Source organism: Leucoraja erinacea, chromosome 9, assembly GCF_028641065.1.
Source record: "Leucoraja erinacea ecotype New England chromosome 9, Leri_hhj_1, whole genome shotgun sequence".
In the NCBI taxonomy this organism is placed as follows: domain Eukaryota; kingdom Metazoa; phylum Chordata; class Chondrichthyes; order Rajiformes; family Rajidae; genus Leucoraja; species Leucoraja erinaceus.
Window position 1 is genome coordinate 20,574,454 of NC_073385.1, and position 22,453 is coordinate 20,596,906.

General features: G+C 51.9%; 1 protein-coding gene across 1 annotated transcript; it reads left to right on the forward strand.

The window, feature by feature from the left end:
- Positions 1-1,918: 1,918 nt before the first annotated feature.
- LOC129700093 (intraflagellar transport protein 43 homolog A) lies at positions 1,919-20,519 on the forward strand. Its single transcript, XM_055640287.1, has 9 exons — positions 1,919-1,977; positions 2,975-3,028; positions 13,664-13,728; positions 15,207-15,239; positions 15,869-15,915; positions 19,131-19,203; positions 19,486-19,561; positions 20,016-20,078; positions 20,361-20,519. The coding sequence occupies exons 1-9, from the start codon at positions 1,945-1,947 to the stop codon at positions 20,481-20,483; spliced, it is 567 nt and encodes a 188-aa protein (XP_055496262.1). The 5' UTR covers positions 1,919-1,944; the 3' UTR covers positions 20,484-20,519.
- Positions 20,520-22,453: the final 1,934 nt, after the last annotated feature.

The window sequence follows — 22,453 nt, forward strand, 5'->3', positions numbered from 1 at the left end:
GTTATTAATTCATTGCATTGTTTGAGTATTATATATTCACATGGAGAGAGCTGTGGACCATGGAGTCAAATAAGTTGAGCTTCATTATCAGAGTCACAAATCACATCCTTCCCTCTCCCACAAACCTACATCTTTGGCTGGGAGAGGATCCAACCTGCCTCCTATGTGCAGTTCCAGCAAACCTCATGCACATCCTGGTCGGTTGTAAGACTAGCCTAACACAAGGCAGATACACCTGGCGAGGTGTTTGGTAGCTGAACTCGAGTGCAAGAGTTACCACCATGCCTATCAATGCCCAGATAACATTCCCGCAAATACCATCCTTTATCCGGGAAGGAGAGAAACGTAGGACTAAACCCTCACCTCTCAACTCATGCCCACTGAACCCAGCCAGGGACTGGGAAATGCATGTTGACCTAGGCCAGAGGCTTTCGTTCCCAGTTGAAATCGCAGTTACCAACCTGCGACCAGACCTCGTTCCCTGGTCCAACTCCTGTCGTCGTGTTTTCATCATTGAGCTGACGCGGTCCCATGGGAGGAGGCTGTAGACGAGGCTTATGAAAGGAAAAAGCTTCGATATTCAAACACTGCAGCAGAGGCGGGGAGAGAGGTTGGAGGGTATGGGTGTGTCCAGTGGAGGTGGGGTACAGGGGCTTTGTAGCCAGTTCCACCGCAAGACTCCTGAGGGAAGTAGGAGTCAAAGGGCAGGCACAAAGGAGGGCAATAAAAGAACTTGCCAATGCCGCCGAACGGAGCAGTCACTGGCTGTGGCTGAAGAGGAAAGATGCTGTCAGGGCTGCCACATGACCATCTAGAGGCTAGCAATAAGACACACACCCAGGTCTGATCACCCTGCGGTGGGCCTGCCTCGACTGAGGGTGTCTTGTGATAAAAGGCCGAACACCCAGTGACGATGAGGTACATGACTGAAGATATGTCTGATTGGTAGCAAATCACCTAGTGGTCTTACCCAAGAATGTCAATTGTAGTGAAATCATAGGGATTGTAACAGTCCAGTCCTACTAATCAATCAAACATTGCATTGTTTGAGTATTATATATTCTGTGTGTTATTGATTTTACCCGCCTGTTAAGCTGCAGCATTAAGAGTGTTATTATTTTATGTTTGGTATATATGAAATTTAATATTGTATGATAAAATTAAAATGTATGATGTATTCAAGAGAGAGTTAGATTCAGCTCTTAGGGCTAGCAGAATCAAGGGATATGGAGAAACAGTAGGAACGGGGTACTCATTCTGGATGATCAGCCATGATCATAATGAATGGGGATGCTGGCTTGAAGGTCTGAATGGCCTACTCCTGCACCTATCTTCTATGTTTAAACATTCTCTCTCGTACCTTCAATTATTGAATTCCACACCAGGGGAGTGAAACGTAACTAGCAGGTGGTGTTAGATTTTCTTTTTCCTCAGATGCTGCTCAACCTGCTGAGTATGAGCACCTCATATTTCGCTTAGGTAGTTTACACCCCAGCGGTATGAACATTGACTTCTCTAACTTCAGGTAGCCCTTGCTTTCCCTCTCTCTCTTCATTTCCCCCAACCCCTTCCCAGTTCTCCTACTAGTCCCACTGTCTCCGCCTACATTCTTTATTTGTCCTACCCCCTTCCCTGACATCAGTCTGAAGAATGGTCTCGACCCGAAACATCGCCCATTTATTCTCTCCATAGATGCTGCCTCACCCCCTGAGTTGCTCCAGCATTTTGTGTCTACCTTCGATTTTGCCAGCATCTGCAGTTCTTTCTTAAACGAGTATGTATCTCCAGCAGGTTCTCTATGAGAGTGAGAGTGAGGGTTAAGGGGGCGGGGGAGGGGGAGGTGCAGGGAGGGAGAGGGAGAGGGAGGGGATGTTCCGGTTCCGGTGGCGGTCCGGTTGCCCCGAAGACGGTCACGCCATGTTCGCAGTGTGTCGGGGCCTGGTGATGGAGGACGTGCTGGATGCGGAGAGTCCGCGGGTGAGGGTGAGCGCCCCCGAAGGGGGGGGCACACTGACGCCCGGCGCCCAGAGCTGCGGGAGAGGCTGAGGGAGGGGTCGGGGGTGGGCAGTGGGGAAGTGGGGGAGGGGGTGGGATGGGGTCATTGGGGTTGGGCTGGTCTGGGGGGGGTGGTGGGGTGGGGGGGGGTTCCGGTGGTATTGGGGGTCCGGTGGGGTGGAGACGGGCGCGTGCGCAGTGTGTCGGGGCCTGGTGATGGAGGACGTGCTGGATGCGGAGAGTCAGGGGGTGAGGATGTGGGTTTGTCACACCCGGGGATCAGATGTGGGTGGGACGTGGGGTGAGGGTCGGGGGTGGGCAGTGGTGTTGACGTGTGTCCCTGGGAGGGGTCTGTGTCTACGGTTGAGGTTGTGAGGGTGAGGTGGGGGTCTTGGTCACCAAGACTGGGCCACCCAGCCCCTGGGGTCCGCATTTCTGTTCAGCGGCAGCAGAGAAGGAGCTCAGTGGGCCAGGGGATCCCTGCAGGGGAGGGGACTGGAGTATCTGGGCAGCAACTGTCACCATCATTCACTGGGTGGGGTCTTGGTCAGCAAGACTGGGCCAGCAGCCCCTGAAGCCACACACACACACACACACACGCGCACACACACGCAGGGGACACACAGGGGAGGGGACACACATCTGGGCACACAACTGTCACCATCATTCACTGGGTGATGTGCAGCAGGGATGGAGCATTGAAGAAGCCACACACACGCACACACACACGCGCACACACACGCACACACACACATGCACACACACACAAGCACACACACACACACATGCACACACACTCACACACACACGGGTACACACACACACTTGGGCACACACACACACACACACATGTAGGCACGCATACGCACATACATATGAGCACACACACATGGGCACACACTGCCTTTGGGAAGGAGATGAGATGGAATAGTCAGAGGGTGGTGAATGTGTGGCACTGACCTGTCCTCTCTGTCAGTAGGTTGCAAAGACCGGGCGCCGTGCCCGACTGCCCCAGGATGCCGTGGGCACTGAGGTGAGTGAAGGGAAACATCCCACAGCGAGTGTGTGCTAGAGGCCTCTACCAGTGGAAGGGCTGGCTGTCAAACAATGTCAAACTCAAGTACAATAGGTAGAGCAAAGGGGAAGATACAGAGTGCAGAATACAGCATAATAGCAGGGAGAAGAAGGAATGGCCAGAGTGGGACATTGATCATGTTGGCTGCTTTATAGGTCTCCCCTCAACCTTCAAGGCTCCAGAAAGAATAGTCCAAGTTTGTCCATCTCTGCTGATGCTCTTGAATCTAGACAGCGTACTAGTGAACCTCTCGTGCACCCTCTCCAAAGCTCCACATCCTTCCTGTAATGGGGTGATCAGAACCCCACGCAATACTCCACATGCAGCGTAACCAAAGTAAAGAGTGATGAATTGTCATAATTACCGACGACAGACCAATGACATTCTTGTGACACGAGCAATTGCATGTGCTCGTTTACAAAAAAAGGCTCAAAGTGCTGGAGTAACTGGGCAGGTCAAGCAGCATGTCTGGAGAACGTGGGTCGGTGACTTTTTGGGTCGAAGCCCTCTCTTCAGGAATTGTTGAACTTCCTCACCCTTGGACGCAACGCTCTCGCATCAAGGTCCTTCCTCATCCCAGGGTGCTAACTGTCGCTCTGTTCGTCGTCACCCCAGGGTGCCATCATCCCTGTCTCCCTTCACCCCAAGGTGCTGAGCGCTCCTCCTCCGTCCCCGGTCCCTCCGGCCCTGTAGGGGCTGACCAGCCTACATACCTGTGATCAGCCACCGAGCCTGCTCCCACGGTGAGCAGCAGTGTTGCTGCTGCACAGACTACACAGGGTGAAACTGGATGCATTGTCAGTGACGTTCGCTGGAGCATGGCCCCTGGTTTGTTCACTCGTGTGTCAGACAATGTAACTCGCTGTAGGCGTCTGTCATCGTCCAACATGTTGACAGAATTGGTCACCCGGCGCGTCGCAGCTTCCAGGGATCGCCACGAGGAGGCTTCTGTCATCATCCCCATGGCCCCTGGTGATCTAATGTGAGTTGACAGCTCTGGGACCTGTGGCCAAATAAGGCCGTGCCTGGGGATGGGCAACAGTCCTGGGGTCTTGAGGATTTGAGTATAAGAGCAGGGAGGTTCTACTGCAGTTGTACAGGGTCTTGGTGAGCCCACACCTGGAGTATTGCGTACAGTTTTGGTCTCCTAATCTGAGGAAAGACATTCTTTCCATAGAGGGAGTATAGAGAAGGTTCACCAGACTGATTCCTGGGATGGCAGGACTTTCATATTAAGAAAGACTGGATAGACTCGGCTTGTACTCGCTAGAATTTAGAAGATTGAGGGGGGATCTTATAGAAACTTACAAAATTCGTAAGGGGTTGGACAGGCTAGATGCAGGAAGATTATTCCCGATGTTAGGGAAGTCCAAAACTAGGGGTCACAGTTTAAGGATAAGAGGGAAGTCTTTTAGGACTGAGATGAGAAAATCATTTTTTACACAGAGTGGTGAATCTGTGGAATTCTCTGCCACAGAAGGTAGTTGAGGCCAGTTCATTGGCTATATTTAAGAGGGAGTTAGATGTGGCTAAAGGGGTCAGGGGGTATGGAGAGAAGGCAGGGATGGGATACTGAGTTGGATGATCAGCCATGATCATATTGAATGGCGGTGCAGGCTCGAAGGGCCGAATGGCCTACTCCTGCACCTATTTTCTATTTTTCTATGTTTTTCTATGTCCTGGTGACCCCACACCAAGTGAAACACGGCTCCATCCTTCTGGAGGTATCTGTATTGCCACAGGTGCTGGTGTGGTGTAGAGTACACACACCACCTCTCTCTGCTGGCTATGGATGGCCACTCGTGACTGTTGGCAAAGCATCAAATACCCTGCCTTCCCAGAGATGGGAGAGATGGACTGGGAATGCCCTGTTCCCAGAGATGGGAGAGATGGATATCCTGTGTTCGCAGAGCAGGGAATGAGCCACACTGGATCAGCTGTAGAAGGCACAGTGCCAGGTTTGGGCCAGGACTAAACGCATGGGCCAGGCTAGGAAAGGCTTGGGTTTGGGCAGAGGGGACTCGGCAGGTCACCTGCAGTCACAGAGTCTCAGCACGGAAACAGTCCCTTCATCCCAACATAACCATGCGGGCTACAATGTCCATCGAAGCCTGTGTCCCTCTAAACCTGTCCTATCCATGGACCTGTCCAAATGTCATTTAAATGTTGTTATAGTACTTGCCTCAACTACCTCCTTAGGTAGATACAAAATGCTGGAGTAACGCAGCAGGTTAGGCAGCATCTCTGGAAAGAAGGAATGGGTGACGTTTCTTCAGACTCTGAAGAAGGGTCTCGACCCGAAACGTCACCCATTCCTTCTCTCCAGAGATGCTGCCTGACCCGCTGCGTTACTCCAGCATTTTGTGTCTAGCTTCGATTTAAACCAGCATCTGCAGTTCTTCCCTACACACTAGCTCCTCTGGCAGCTTGTTCCATACCCCACATGTGAAAATGTTGCCCCTCAGGTTCCTTTTAAGTCTTTCCCCTTTCACCTTTAACCCATGACCTCTAGTTATTAAATCCCCTACTCTGGGACAAAGACTTTGTGCATTCACCCGCTCTACTCCCCTCATGATTTTTTACACTTCCATAAGATCACGTCTCAGCCTCCTGCGCTCCAAGGAATAAAGTCCTAGCCTGCCCATGCTCTCCCTATAGCTCAGGCCCTCGAGTCATGGCAACATCCTCGTAAATCTGTACACCTCACCGTGAGTGAATGTAGCTAACAACATGGAATGTAGCACAGTACAGGAACACACACACACACACACACACACACACACACACACACACACACACACACACACACACACACACACACACACACACACACACACACACCCCACACAGCTTAAGCTGATCTCTGCCTGCATGTGATCTATATCTCCACCATTGCCTGCATATTGTCACCACCGACCCTGGCAGGAAATTCCAGGCACACTACTCTCTGTGTAAATAGGGGTGTCAGGGGTTATGGGGAGAAGGCAGGAGAATGGGATTGAGAGGGAAAGATAAATCAACCATGATTAAATGGCGGAGTAGATGTGATGGGCTGAATGGCCTCATTCTGTCCCCAGAACCTATGAACATGACCACCTTACCCCACACATCTCAATTAAACTTTGCCCCTCTCACCTTCAAGCAATGCCCTCCAGTCTTTGACATCTCCACCCAGGGAAAGGGGTTGTGTGGTGGAGTGCTGGAGACTGCGGTGTAAGTACGTACGTCTGTGAAGGCTGCAGACAGAGTTAAGACGCATATTTCACCCCACACTTCAGAGAGGATGTGTGTGAGGGAGTCCAGGAATGTTCCTGTGATGTATCCAGTTACTGGAGTAAGTGTGGAAGATGGACTTACTCTCTGTAGAGGAGAAGCTGAGATGTTGCAGGTGACAGACTTGCAGTGGGTTGGGGGGGATTCTGTCCAGACCTGCCCCCAGTGCTGCATGTCTGTCTAAACCTGCCCACGGTGCTGCATCTGTCTAGACCTGCCCCCAGTGCTGCATCTGTCTAGACCTGCCCACGGTGCTGCATCTGTCTAGACCTGCCCCAGTGCTGCATCTAGTCGCGTCGGTGACAGGAGAGCAGCAGTTTGCTGTTCCGTGTGACAGGGGAACCAGCAGGTTGTGGGTAATGGGCTAAACATGCAGGTAAAGTGCGGAGACATTCTGCTGCATAGCTCCCTGTGATATGGGATATACAGTAAAGCGCTGTACTGATGTACTAGCATAGAGTCACACAGGAACAGGCCATTGGGCCCAACTTGCCCAGGCTGACCAAATTGGCAAACCAGGCTAATCCCATTTGCCTGCATTTGGCTCATATCTCTCTAACTTTCCTGTCCATATATCTGTCTAAATGTCTTTAAGTCATCGTTGTTTGCACTTCTACTTCTTCCTCTGGCAGCTCATTCCCAACACAGACCACGGTCAGAGAAAAACTGCCCCTGAGGCCCCTCTTAAATCTCTTCCCTCTCACCTTAAGCCCAAGCCCTCTAGTTTTAGAATCCTCTACCCCAAGAAAGAGACTGTGAGTGTTCACTTTATCAATGTCCCTATTAATCTTGTACACCTCAATAAGGTCACCCCTCAGCCTCCTACACTCTAAAGAAAAATGTCCCAGCCTATCCAACCTCTCCCTGTAACTCAAGCCCAGGTAACATCCAGGTGAATCCCTTCTGCACCCTTTCCTGCCTTCCTTCCTGTCGCTGGGCGCCAGAACTGCCCCCAGTGCTGCATGTCTGTCTAGACTTGTCCCCAGTGCTGCATGTCTGTCTAGACATGTCCCCAGTGCTGCATGTCTGTCTAGACCTGCCCCCAGTGCTGCATGTCTGTCTAGACATGTCCCCAGTGCTGCATGTCTGCCTGGACCTGCCCCCAGGTCTGACTGAAGCGGGGTGCAGTGTAAAGGCAGAGTCATTATGCAGCTGAGTGTGTGTGGACTGACTGACTGAGTGACTGAGCGGAGGCCGTGAGTGTGGGAACGTGAACTGATGTGTAGACAGGCGTCTGTGTGCAATCCATCCTTGGCCAGCAGCTTGCTATTGCATCACAAACAAAATGAAGACAAATTCAACAGCTCTGGTCTTCAGTGAAAAACACAAAAACATCAGATGGGAGATGTTAAATCTGCCGGGAATGCGATTGGATTTGATCCAGAGAATTCCAACCAGTTATTCGAGGATAGAATGCTTGCTGTAAGGACATTTTCATGCGCGAATGGCCTGAGTTCATGCATGCAGCACAGCTTCATTGGAGATGGTTTGCACAGCTCGCAATGTTACAGAGACTAGACGATGCAGCGTTCTTGGTGAAGTGTGCACCACCTGCTAGCAGCCTTGTGGTCAGTTTAGGTTTATTATTGTCACCCGTACCGAGGTTTGTACCGAGAAACAGCTTTGTTCTGCAGGCTATCCAATCAAATCAGACAATACTATACATAAATACAATCAGGTCAACTCCAGTACAACAGGTAGAGCAAAGGTACAGAGTGCAGAATATAGTTCTCAGCATTGTAGAGCATCAGTTCCACAGACCAATGTCCGCAATGGGGTAGAGGTGAATTTGACAGTACCCTAGCTTATGGAAGGACCGTTCAGAAGCCTGAATACAGAGGGGAATAAGCTGTTCCTGAGTCTGGTTGTGCACGCTTTCAAGCTTCATTGGGAAAGGGGAGAAGAAGGAATGACTGGGGCAGGAAAGATCTTTGATGATGTCACACGGGGGAAATCAATATACAGCTCTATAGATGTGATTCATTATTATCTGCCAGATGTATCTCCTGCCCTCTATTTGCTCTCCGGATTTCCTTCTTAAGTAGACTCCTCAGTGGCATAAACTCCTCCAGTTCTGGATATCCATAGTTATGGATCAAAAACAACATTGAAGACACTTGGACAGGGACAGTTGAACAGGACTGGAGGGAAGAGAGAAGTTAAACACAAAGTGCTGGAGTAACTCAGTGGGACAGGCAGCATCTCTGGAGAGAAGGAATGGGTAACGTTTCGGGTCAAGACCCTTCTTCAGGGGGTCTCGACCCCCACGTCACCCGTTTCTTCTCTCCAGAGATGCTGCCTGTCCCGTTGAGTTACTCCAGCTTTTCGTGTCCATCTTCGGTTTCAACCAGCATCTGCAGTCCCTTCCAACACAAGGTTTAGAGAGATAGAGACCAAACGCAGGCAAATGGGACTGGTTAGATGGGGCATCTTGGGCAAGTAGGGCTGAAGGGCCTGTTTGTGTGCTGAGAGAGTCTAACAACACATAGGGGAGATGAGCTTGATATTGCAGTCACAGAGGAGGTGTGGTTAGACCCAGACTTAGAGCTTCACTTCACAAGGGGGCCTGGAGTGCAGATAGTGAAGGTCGTGTGAGTGAAGGTGGGAGAGTTTGGTATGGAGCATAGACACAGGTTGGGGTGGCACGCCATAGACATCAGACGACAGATAATAAGGACCTTAACCCTGCCTGGGACTGGGAACTCGAGCTGCTGGACAAGGGGAAGGGCAGCTTGTGATGTACTGGTCTGCCTGGGACTGGGAACTCAAGCTGCTGGACAAGGGGACTGGCTGCTTCTGATGTATTGACTGGGTGGGTGAGCATTTCTGCACTGATGTACCATGAGGAGAAGCACAACATTCCAAATACATTTTTGGACAAAGATGATGGGAATTAGACGGCATATTAGTAATTTCTTTCTGCTCATTCCAAGTTTGGAGATGTGTGCAATTGTGAGTGTCGTAGCTCTGTGGAGTAAGGACAGTTCCTGCAGAGAATGCCCCATGACTTTTCTCTAACTGTTGATGCAATAATCCTCCTCTTGAGGTGCATCGAGAGGTACAGCAGGGAGACAGGCCCTTCGGCCCATCGATGTGCTGACCACAAGCAGGAGTGGCAGAGTTGGTTTAAAGGGCCAAGTTTCCGTGTCTCTGGGACCATCACCTCCCCATATACTCTGTCCTACATACATGATTCCGTTTTTTTCCCCACATTCTCACCCATTCCCAAGCCGGCCCTCCACGATGCCACCATTCACCTTTACACGGGAGAGAATTTACAGCAGACAATTTAGCCGACAAACCCGCACGTCTAGGATGAGGGAGGAAACCCATGGGGAGAACGTACAGACAACACCCGAGGTCGGGTTCGAACCGCTGTCTGGCGCTGTGAAGCAGTGGAGACATGGCTAGAAAGGTTCGAGGGCCAGGGGCCAAATGCAGGCAAGTGGGAACAGGTCAGCATGGGCAAGGTGGGCTGAAGGGCCTGTTTCTGTGTGGTAACACACAGCCCCTATTACACACACAGTCCCTCTCACACACACACACATACAGCCGCTGTTACACACACACAGCCCCTGTTACATACACATACACACACACACATACAGAGCCCTGTTACACACACAGTCCCTGTCACACACACACACACACACAGTCCCTGTCACACACACACACACACAGTCCCTGTCACACACACACACCCCCACACACACACACAGTCCCTGTCACACACACACACACACAGTCCCTGTCACACACACAGCCGCTGTTACACACACACAGTCCCTGTTACACACACACACACAGCCCGTTACACACAAAGCCGCTGTTCCCTATTCTACCCGCTTGCTTTGTGCTGAAAGTTCTCTGCCCTCTTGTCCTGGACCCTTCAGCCAATGGGAATAGCGAAGCTATCAATTGCTCACAATATTTTGAATACTTAGACTACTTCAGCCTTCACATTGCATGGATTGCAGTGTGGGTTTGTGTGATCCGCCCGCCTGCTGTTAAAAGCACCACTCTCCACATTTGTCATGTCCTCTGGGCTTGTGCTGTGTGAACCGCGTGGCTGTTAGTGTGCAGCAGCCTTCAGCAAGCAGCAAACGGGCAGCTAACGACACAACCTGTGTGATTAATGTTGGTCAGTTCGAGCCAGAGGCCTTGCTCGAGCCACACTGCTGCTCCGCAATGTCTCACCTCTATAGTGGGCAGGGACACTCGTTTCACAGATCACCCCAAGGTGTGAAGGGTCTCGACCCGAAACGTCACCTATCCATGTTCTCCACAGATGCTGCCTGACCCGCTGAGTTACTTAGATACAGGGATTGTTTTCTGTGGAACACCAGAGGTTGAAGGAAGAGCTGACAGAAGTGTATAAAATGATGAGGCAAAGATAGGGGAGACAGCCAGAAACTTTTCACAGGGTGGAAATGTCAAGGACTAGAGGGCATTGTTTTAAGGTGAATGGGGCAACGTTTAAAGATGATGTGCTGGGTCAGATTCTTTCCGCAGTGGGGGTGCTGGAACGTGCTGCCAGCGCTGGTGGTGGAGGCAGATAGGAGTTTAAGAGGCTTTTGGATTGCACATGGATATACAGGGAATGGAGGGATATGGATCATGTGCTGGCAGAGGAGATTAGTTTACTTTGGCATCGTGTCCAGGACAGACAATGTGGGCCGAAGGGCCTGTTCCGGTGCTGTCCTGTCCACCTGTGCCAGCCACAGCACAGGTGACTGGTGGGACCACACAGAACTGTGTGTGTGTGTGTGCAGGATGCAGCCGAGATTCACCAGGATGCTACCTGGGCTTGCGGGCTTGGGTTACAGGGAGAGGTTGGACACGCTGGGAGTGTCGGAGGCTGAGGGGTGACCTTATTGAGGGGTGTGGACAAAGTGAATGCTCAGTCTTTATCCCAGGGTAGAGGATTCTAAAACTAGAGGGCACAGGCTTAAGTTGAGAGGGGAGAGATTGAAGAGGGACCTCAAGAGTAACGTTTTCACGCAGAAGGTAGTCCGTATCTGGAACTGAAATGAGCTGCCAGAGGAGTGGATACAATGATAATGTTGGACAGATCAATGGAAAGGAAGTGTTTAGAGTTCTAAGGGCCAAATGGGACGAGCCCAGTGTGCTAACTAGATCAGACCAGATCAGACCATGACATAGGAGCAGAATTAGGCCATTCGGCCCATCGAGTCTACTCCACCATTCATCTATCTCTCCCTCTCAATCCCATTGTCCTCTCTTCTCCCCATAACCTCTGACGCCCTAATCCTAAACAAGAACTTGCCCATCTCTGCTTTGTAAATACCCAGTGATGCCCACCACATCCGTCTGTGGCAATTAACCCACAGATTCATCACCCTCTGGCTGAGGGCCGAAGGGCCCGTGTATGTGCTGCCCAGCTACGATGGGCCGTGTATGGTGAAGGGCCTGTGTACGGAACGCCCACCCGGGTAGCCTGAGCTCTTGTCTCGGTGCCAGAGCTGGGATTCCAGGGCAGGGAAGGTGGCCTCTCTCTCCCAGCAGCCTGGTTCCCACACTACATTAGTCACCGCTTATTTTAGGCAGCCTGATCTCTCAGCATTCCTCAGCAGTTTATTTTTGAAAATTAAGCAAAATATCAAAATTTATTGAGTTGAGTGAGTTCCCTACTGTAAAAACAAAGCATGAAATCCGTTTGCCATTGATGGTTCCACTGGGTAATGGTCTCTCTCTCTCACACACACGCACACACACACGCGCACTCACGCACATGCGTACACACACGCGCACACACACACGCGCACATGCGCACACACACACACACACACTCCTCTCTCGGACACACACTCACTCGCGCACACACACAACACATACACAATCGTACTCGCACATACCCTACACATAAACACACACACACACACTATCCTCTCTCTCGCACACTCACTCACACAACACACACACACAATTGTGCTCACACACACCCCAACATATAACACACACACACACACACACTCTCTCACTCACATGCACACACACACACCCTACACATAAACACACACACACACATTCCCCCCCGCCCCCCCGTTCGGCAGGTAGACTGTGGTGGGTGTGCCATGGCGAAGTGGCCACTGCCTGCCTCTATACATGCCCAGAGACTGTGCTGAGCTCCCTGTCTCTCTCCCACTCCCCAGCCCGTGCCTCACAGCTCCATGGTGAACATTGAGCCAATGTCATTGTGGGTGAGTCTCCAGTGAGCAATGTGGCCATGAAGCAGGTGTAGTAGACATGGGGATGGGGAGTGAATGTTGGAAGCTGCTGTTGTGTTAGACTGATGTCAGTGTGTGTAGATATTGGAAGCCCAGGCTTAGAGAGCAGCAGCAGCTCGTGCTGAGCTCATGGTGTTGGCAGCTTCACGAGGGTAACAGCTGAGAAATGCAAGGAATGTTTTGAAGAAGTAACCAGTAATGTGACGAGACGCTGCCAACATCTGGCTTTCAACAGCAGCGCAGCGGGTAGAGCTGCTGCCTCTCGGCACCAGAGGCCCGGGTTCAATCCTGACCTCGGGTGCTGTCTGTGTGTAATTTGCATGCTCTCCCTGTAACTATGGGTTTTCTCCGGGTGCTCCGGCTTCCTCCCACATCCCAAAATTAATAATCGTCCCTCTGTAAATGCCCCCTAGTGTGCAGGGAGTGGATGAGAAAGTGGAATAACATAGAACTAGTGTGAACGGGTGATCGCTGGCCAGCGTGGACCAAACATGGCCGGCTGTATCCATGCTGTAGCTATCAATCATTGGACATTGGCAGTCATATTGTGTAAGAAGATGTGTATTAGGTGTTGGTGATCTCCAGGTGTGAGCAGTTGGGGCATGTGCCGTGGGCAGGTGGTACAACTGATCCAAGGGCTGGCTGCTGAGGCTAAGGGGCAGTCTGACAGCAGGAGTGTGGAGTGGAACGAGCAGGGAGTCTATCCTCAAGCATGCATGGTGGGCACTGTTGTTGTGGAGGGGTTAACGAGGCTTCTGGATATGCAGGGATATGGATCACGTGCAGGCAGATATGAGTTGGTCCTGTCATCATGTTCAGCACGGACATTGTGGGCCGAAGGGCCTGTTCCTATGCTGCCCGCTTCTATGTTCAATACCTCTCTGGGGCACTAACCGCACTAAACGTTATTCCCTTATCCTGTATCTATACACTGTAAATGGCTCGATTGTAATCATGTATTGTCTTTCTGCTGACTGGACAGCACGCAACCAAAGCTTCGGTACACGTGACAATAAACGGAACTGAGCTTCTGTGGTGATCAGCCTAACCCGACTGTCTGCCTCTGTTACAGGACCCTTCCAGCAAACCGGCACGGCGGCAGGGTGGCTGGGCGGACAACACCCCTCGCCTCTCCAAGTGAGTGACCATGCCCACCGACCTGCCCAGCCCAGCACCGCTCAACGGGCAGTGTGCCCACGGACTGGTGCCCAGCGTAGCGAGACCAGGGGGTGGAGAAGCCTTTTACACCAATGGCCTTCATCAGTGAGGGCATCGGGCAAGTGTGAGGTGCTGTACTTTGGCAGGTCAAATACAAGGGGAAAATATACCATTAATGGCGTCTCCTTTAACAGCGTTGATGTCCAGACACATCTCGGGGTCCAGGTCCATAACTCCCTGCTAGGGGCCACACAAGTAGGTGCAGTGGTGATGAACACGGACAGTATATGAGTCAGGACATCATGATGCAGTTTTATGCAACCTGATCTTCTCATGGTAGCAGCGAGATGAGAGCGTGGCCAGAGTGGTGTGTGTCTCTGCTGGCTGTGTGGCAGCGCCTCCTGTAGATCACTCCGATGGCGGGGAGGTCAGTACCTGTGATGGACCTTCAATGGTGGCGAGACAAAAATACTGGAGAAACTCAGCGGGTGAAGCAGCATCTATGGAGCGAAGGAAATAGGCGACGTTTCGGGTTGAGACTCTTCTTCAGACCGATGTGGGGGTGGGGGAAGAAGAAAGGAAGAGGCGGAGACAGTGGGCTATGGGAGAGCTGGGAACGGGAGGGGAATGAGGAAGAAAGCAGGGAGCACCTGAAATTGGAGGTCAATGATCATACCGCTGGGGAGGTCAGTACTGTGATGGACCTTCGATGGTGGGGAGATCAGTATCTGTGATGGACCGGGCAGTGTCTACCACTCGCTAGTCTCCACTGTCACATTGCAACATAGAATACTAGAGCCCAGCAACAGGCCCTTCGGCCCACAATGTCCGTGCCAAATATGATGCCAAGACAGTCTGGTATCTACCTGCACATGATCCATATCCCTCCATCCCCTGCATATCCATATATAGTCACACAGCACGGAAACAGGCCCTTCGGCCCAACCTGCCCATGCTGACCAACATGCCCCATCTACACTGATCCTACCTGCCATATGCTTCAAAACCTTTCCTATCCACGTACCTGTCCAAGTGTCTATCAAATCTAGTTCTAGTCCCTGCCTCAACTACCTCCTGTGGCAGCTTGTGCCAGGCACCCACTGCCCTCTGTGTTAAAAATGTTACCCCTTGGGTTCCTATTAATTCTTGCCCCACACGTTCCATGAAACTTCTGCCCTGATGTCTTTGATCCTTGCATCATGGGAACAAGGTTCTGGCTATCCACCCTATCTACACACTTGTCTCAGGCCACCCCTCAACTCCAGAGAGAACAATCCAAGTCTGTCCACCTCTCTGTGTATCCCCGCTAATCCAGGCATCATTCTGGTCAACCACCTCTGCAGCTTCTCCAAAGCCTGCACACCCATCCTGCAATGGGGGCGACCGGACCTGCATATAACACTCCACATAATCTGTTATTGAGTGTTTGTCATCTCTCTCCTTGTTCTTGTTTTCAGATCTGGTCGCAAAGTGTCAGAAGAACTGGAGGAGTGAGTATAGCCATCAGCCCGTTCCCAATACCAGACTCCCAAGCTGCCCCCCCCCCCACCCAACCCAGTCCCCCCCACCCAACCCTGCGCCTCCCACCTGAACCACCCCCCACACAAACCTGCCCCCCCCCACCTTAACCTGCCACCCCCCACCTTAACCACCCCCCACCTGTGTACTCTATCGTTGCCTGTGTTGGGGGGTGATGTACGTGTGTTGTATGACCCTGTTTGGGGGGTGATGTATGGGGCCCTGTGTTGGGGGGGGGGTGTGATGTATGACCCTGTGTTGGGGTGATGTATGACCCTGTGTTGGGGTGATGTATGACCCTGTGTTGGGGCGATGTATGACCCTGTGTTGGAGTGATGTATGACACTGTGTTGGGGTGTTGTATGACACTGTGTTGGGGTGATGTATGACCCTGTGTTGGAGTGATGTATGACCCTGTGTTGGAGTGATGTATGACCCTGTGTTGGGGTGATGTATGACCCTGTGTTGGGGTGATGTATGACCCTGTGTTGGAGTGATGTATGACCCTGTGTTGGGGTGATGTATGACCCTGTGTTGGGGTGATGTATGACCCTGTGTTACATAGTGTTGTGGGGTGATGTACGTGTGTTCTCTCCCACAGCACGCGGCTCAGGCCCCGCAGCCCCGAGGACTCTGACGATGATGGAGGTGAGCACATTGGGCGATATACCCCGGTCATTCCTTCTTCTCCCGACCGGCACAAGGTACGGAAGCTTGAAAGTACGCACCACCAGACTCAGGAACAGCTTCTTCCCCTCTGTTATCAGGCTTCTGAACGGTCCTTCCATAAGCTTCTGTCCAATTCACCTCTACCCCATTGTGGACACTGTCTGTGGAACTGATGTGCTACAATGCTGAGAACTATATTCTGTACTCTGTATCTTCCCCTTTGCTCTACCTATTGTACGTGAGTTTGGTTTATTGTCACGTATAACAAGGTACAGTAAAAAACCTTTTTGTTGCATGCTACCCAGTCAGCGGAAAGACAATCCATGTTTGGACAGCTTGCAAAACAAAGCTTTTCACTGTACCTCGGTACACAATGACACATTGAAGCCTGATGGTGATGTGGAGAGGAGAGGGTGGTGGTTGTGAGAGGGGCACAGACTGTGGGTGTCTGCAGTGGAGCTGGAGTGGGGTGTTTGGGGTGAGGTGGGGTGGTGGGGCAAGCAACACCGTCTTGCCGAGGCAAGGGGGCAGGAACTTTTTTCACACAGAGAGTGGTGAATCTCTGGAACTCTCTGCCACAGAGGGTAGTTGAGGCCAGTTCATTGGCTATATTTAAGAGGGAGTTAGATGTGGCCCTTGTGGCTAAGCGGATCAGGGGGTATGGAGAGAAGGCAGGTACGGGATACTGAGTTGGATGATCAGCCATGATCATATTGAATGGCGGTGCAGGCTCGAAGGGCCGAATGGCCTACTCCTGCACCTAATTTCTATGTTTCTTTGTTCCCATGACAAGTTAATGAAGTGTGAGCCTTTTGGGACCAGTGACCACAGTTCAATTAGGTTTAAGATAGTTCTGGTCGGGATGGAGAGGGTCCACGTGTTAAAATGCTCAACTGGGGTAAGGCCAACTTTGAGGGTATGAGAGAAGGTCTCGCTAAAGTTGACTGGGGCAGGTTATTTGAGGGGAAAGGAACATCGGCCAAGTGGGATGTTTTTAAAAATGTGCTGACGAAAGCTCAAGATATGTATGTCCCCGTTAGAGTGAAGGGCAAAGCAGGCAAACGTAATGAAGCTTGGCTGACGAGGGAAATTGAGGCATTAGTCAAAAACAAGAAGGATGCATGGGACAGGTATAGACAGCTGGGATTAAGTATATCCCTGGAGGAGTTAATAATGCCTTACTTTTGATGAAATTCAGCGAGCAAACGCGATAATTCCCGATATTTTGGATCTTAAAATCTTCACGGCAAATGTCAGCTGTTCACTTCCGCCGCTTTCTACCTTCAGTTCCCTCTTGTAATTACCTTACTTTCTATCTTTTTTTTTGCCTGAAAATTTAGGTCGCTGTGCTTCACGGTCACCCCGACTAGCACAGAAAATTTCAGCTCAAAAATCGGCCGTTTTCCATGTTTTTAACGGGTGGGAAAGTGCGTGTTTCCCCATTCACTTACATGTACCAAACTGAGAGATGTCCTCCAGTTAAAATTTTCGGTCACGTGAGGGGGGATCTACGCTCATTTGACCTTTGGTGAAATCACCCTATAGGCCAGTGACCTTAACATCTGTAATTGGAAGGTTGCTGGAGAGTATTGTGAGGGATAGGTTATACATGCAGTTAGATGGACAAGGGCTGATTAGGGATAGTCAGCATGGTTTTGTACGTGGGATGTCGTGTCTCACAAATCTGATTGAGTTTTTTGAAGACGTGACCAAGAAGGTTGATGAGGGCAGAGCTGTAGATGTATATATGGGCTTCAGTAAGGCGTTCGACAAGGTTCCACATGGTAAGCTGCTCTGGAAGGTTAGATCGCATGGGATCCAAGGAGAGATAGCTGAATGGATAGCAAATTGGCTCCATGGAAGGAAGCAGAGGGTGATGGTGGAAGGTTGCTTCTTGGACTGGAGGCCTGTGACTAGTGGTGTGCCTCAGGGTTCGGTGCTGGGCCCGTTACTGTTTATCATCTACATCAATGATTTGGATGAGAACATACATGGCAAGATTAGCAAGTTTGCTGATGATACAAAAGTGGGTGGTTTTGCAGATAGTGAAGATGGTTGTGAACGATTGCAGCAGGATCTGGATCGATTGGCCAGGTGGGCTGAGGAATGGTTGATGGAATTTAATACGGAGATGTGTGAGGTGTTGCATATTGGGACGTCGAACAAGGGCAGGACCTACACAGTGAATGGTAGTTCTCTGGGTAGTGTTGTAGAGCAGAGGGATCTAGGAGTAAAGGTGCATGGTTCCTTGAAGGTCGAGTCGCAGGTAGAAAGGTGGCAAAAAGGCTTTTGGCATTTTGGCCTTCATCAGTCAGAGTATTGAGTATAGAGGTTGGGAGGTCATGTTGCAGTTGTATAAGACGGTGAGACAGCATTTAAAATATTGTGTTCAGTTCTGGGCACCATGTTATAGGAAAGATATTGTCAAGCTTGAAAGGGTTCAGAGAAGATTTAGGAGGATGTTGTCAGGACTAGAGGGTTTGAGCTATGGGGAGAGGTTTAGTAGGCTGGGTCTCTATTCCATGGAGCACAGGAGTATGAGGGGAGATCTTATAAAGGCGTACATAATCATGAGAGGAATAGATCAGGTAGATGCACAGACTCTTGCCCAGAGTTGGGGAATCGAGGACCAGAGGACATAGGTTCAAGGTGAAGGGGAAAAGATTTAATAAGAATCCGAGGGGTAACTTTTTCACACAAATATTGGTGGGTGTATGGAACAAGCTGCCAGAGGAGGTAGTTGAGCCTGGGACTATCCCAACGTTTAAGAAACAGTTAGACAGGTACATGGATAGGACAGGTTTGGAGGGATATGGAACAAACGCAGGCACGTGTGATCAGTGTAGCTGGGACATGTTGGCTGGTGTGGGCAAGTTGGGCCGAAGGGCCTGTTTCCACACTGTATCTTTCCATGACTCTAACATGAACCGACCCGAATCGTCATCCATTCCTTTTCTCCAGAGATGCTCCCGGTCCCGCTGAGTTACTCCAGCTTTTTGTGTCTAACTTCAGTGGCTTTACCTTACACTAAATGTTATTCATGTTATTCCCTTTATCATGTTCACTGTGGACTGTGGACAGCTCGATTATAATCATGTGTTGTCTTTCCGCTGACTGGTTAGCACGCAACAAAAATCCTTTCACTGCACCTGGGTACACGTGACCAGAAACTCAACTCAACTCTTCCTGTGCAGATATCCCCGTCATTCCTGACCTGGAGGAGGTGGAGGAGGAGGACCTGGCCATGCAGGTGGCAGCCCCCCCCAGGTAGGTAGAAACCCCCACCCTGAACCCACCCCCGCCCCATCCAACACGATCCAACCACCCCGAACCCAACCCCCCCCCCCGACCCCCCCCCACCCCGAACCCCCCCCGCACACCCCCCCAACCCACCCCCCCCCCCCCGACCCCCCACCCCGAACCCACCCCCCCCCCACACCTCCACCCCAAACCCCACCTCACCAGACAGTGGGGTGTGGCTGTGGGTCGTGTGGTCATGGAGGGGTGGGGGCTGTGTGGTCAGTGTGACCTCTCTCTCTCTCCCCCCAGTGTGCAGGTGAACCGGGTGTTGACGTACCGGGACCTGGACAATGATCTGATGAAGTACGGGGCCTTCCACACCCTGGTGAGTGGGCGAAACATTCCAGAACCCCGTGCCCACCCCCCCTCACCACCCCCACCCTCATTCCCCACCCCCAGCCCTTCACTCACCACCCCCAGTCCCGCTGTCTGGACCCAGACCAGGTTCATTGAAGCCCCTCCCTGCTCACTGCCCACTGGCAGGGTGAGGGTGGGGTTTGGTCTCTTGGGTGGGGGGTGGGGGTTCCTGGGGGCTGTGGGTGTGGGGGGTGGAGCGTGGGGGGTGGGAGTGTGGGGTGGGGAGTGTGTGGGGTGGGGGTGGGGTGTGGGTAGGGGTGGGTGATGTGGGTGTAGATGTGGGGGGGGGGGAGGTGTGGGGGGGGTGGGGTGGGGGGGTGTGTGTGGGTTGGGGTGCGGTGTGGGTGGGGGTGGGTGATGTGGGTGTGGGGGGGGGAGGTGTGGGGGCGGTGCTGCCGTGCTGACGTGCGGCGCTTCCACAGGACGGGGACATCGACCTGAAGCTGCTGAGCCGGGTGCTGTCAGCGGAACAAGAGGTACGAGAGGTGAGTGACCGTCACGGGGTGGGGCGCGGGGGGGGTGGGAGGAGAGGGGGGGGGGGAGGAGGTGGGGGGGGGGGGAGGGAGAGGATGGAGGAGGGGGGGTGTGTTGCTCTGTTGCACCCCTCCCCCACCCCTCCCATCGCCACCATGTTGCGTGTGTGCGTATGTGTGTGTGGCCCACGTGTTGTACTCTGCATGTGCGTGGCCAGGTGTTGTACTCGGCCTGTGAAGTTGCGTGTGATGTGCGTGGCCAGGTGTTGTACTCTGCGTGTGATGTGTGTGCAGGAGGACGTGTGCTGGGCGTGGGACCAGCTCTTCACTGAAGTTTCCTCGGAGTTGCTGACTGAGTCGGAGGAGCGCACTGGGCAGGACGAGGACGAGCCCAAACTGGTGCCAGCGCAGGGGTGATGGGAGATAGTCCTGCCCCCCCCCCCCCCACCCTCCCCCCCCGTGTACACCCTCCCCCACCCCCCTCCCCCCGTGTACACACTCCCCCCCCCGTGTATACACCCTACCCAGATGTGTGTAAAATAACTGTGTACACCTTTCCCCCCGCTGTGTGCACGTGTGTGTGTAAAATACAACCCGTGTACACCAGTTGCTGTTCTCCCCGCACTGTGGGGCCTGTACAATAAACCTCTTTACACCCGTTACCCCTCTCACCACTTTGTGCTCGTGTGCGTTCTCCAGCGGCCTCTCTCTTGTCCAGCGCTCTGGAGTGATGGAGCTCGCGAGGCCTGTGTCCCAGTCAAGATTCAAGATTCAATTTAACGCACCAGTTAAGGTGCAGTGAAATGTGAGTCACCATACAGCCGTACTAAGTAAAAAGCAACGATACACACAGCACATAAAATAAAGTTTAATATAAACACCCACCATAGTGGAATTAGCATTCCTCACTGTGATGGAAGGCAATAAAGTCCAGTTACCTTCCTCTTTGTTCACCTGTGGTCGGGGCCTTTGAACTGACCTCGTGTCGAGATGATGGAAACTCCGGCGTTGGGACGGATTGGAACAACATGGAGCTCCCGAGTCGGCCACCATGAGACCGAACACCGTGGCTTTACAGTGCTAAAGTCCACAGGCCCCGCAGTCGGAGTTTCAACACTGGCGATCCTCGGCAAAAGATCACAGGCTCCGCGATGGTAAGTCCGCGCCGCACCCGAGGCTTGAAGCTCCGGGCCGGTCTCCACTCCACGTTGCGGGCCGCAGGGGGGGGGCGGAGATGCAACACGGAGAAAACTCGCATCTCCGTTGAGGTAAGTGACTGAGAAAGGTTTCCCCCGATCCTGCCGCCCGCACCCTACCCCCCCCCCCCACATAAAACATGCCAAGAGACATTAAAACAAACATTCAGGACATGCTTAAAATAATAAAAACAGAGAAGGGACAAGACAGACTGTTGACGAGGCAGCCATTATGGGCGCCACCCGGTGGTGAGTAGTGAATATCACCACTAACCGCAGCCCAGAGAGAGCTACACACACACGCCACACACACACACATCATGCACGCACGCACACATCACGCACACACACCATGCACGCACACGCAGTCATACACACACGTCACACGCACACACACACACCATGCACACACATACACCATGCACACACACACACCATGCACACACACAAAGACATGCACGCATACGCATTCATATGCACACACACATACACGCCACACACACGCCACGCACACACACACGCCACGCACGTACACAAAGTGTGATATACAGACATGCATGCACATGCAGTCATACGCACACACACGTGCACAAACACACCCTCTCCTCACTCACACTTACACTACACTCTCACACGGCCCACACACTTACACACCCATACACCTCCACTCTCACATGGGGACTGTTGTAGAGCAGAGGGATCTAGGAGGGCAGGTATACCTAGTTCCTTGAAAGTGGCATCACAGATAGACACGGTGCATCAGAAGCCCTTTGGTACATTGGCCTTCATCAGTCACGGTATTGAGTATAGTTAGGATGTTGAATGGCCTCATTTTAGTCCATTATCTTATGGTTGTGGTCAAGGGACAGAGAGAGAGAAAATGAAAAATAAATACATTTCACTAGAAAGAGTGGATGAGAGGGGAGAGATACAGATCTGGAGAGAGAATAGACTGAGAAACAGCAATAGGGAGAGATTGGGGATTACACAGATACATAGACAATAGGTGCCGGAGGCCATTTGGCCCTTTGAGTCAGCACTGGCATTCAGTGTAATAATGGCTGATCATCCGCAATTAGTACCCCGTTCCTGCCTTCTCATATCCCTTGATTCCCTTGAACCTATGCTGCACTCCCTCAATAGCAAGAATAGCAAGGATTATGTGTATGTGTGTGAGAGAAAGACAAGAGG

Coding starts and splice junctions, on each gene's coding strand:
- LOC129700093 (XM_055640287.1), top strand. CDS start 1,945: ATGGAGGACGTGCTGGATGCGGAGAGTCCGCGG. Junction 1,978..2,974: donor TGGATGCGGAGAGTCCGCGG/GTGAGGGTGAGC, acceptor CTCTGTCAGTAG/GTTGCAAAGACCGGGCGCCG. Junction 15,916..19,130: donor GGACTCTGACGATGATGGAG/GTGAGCACATTG, acceptor CTTCCTGTGCAG/ATATCCCCGTCATTCCTGAC.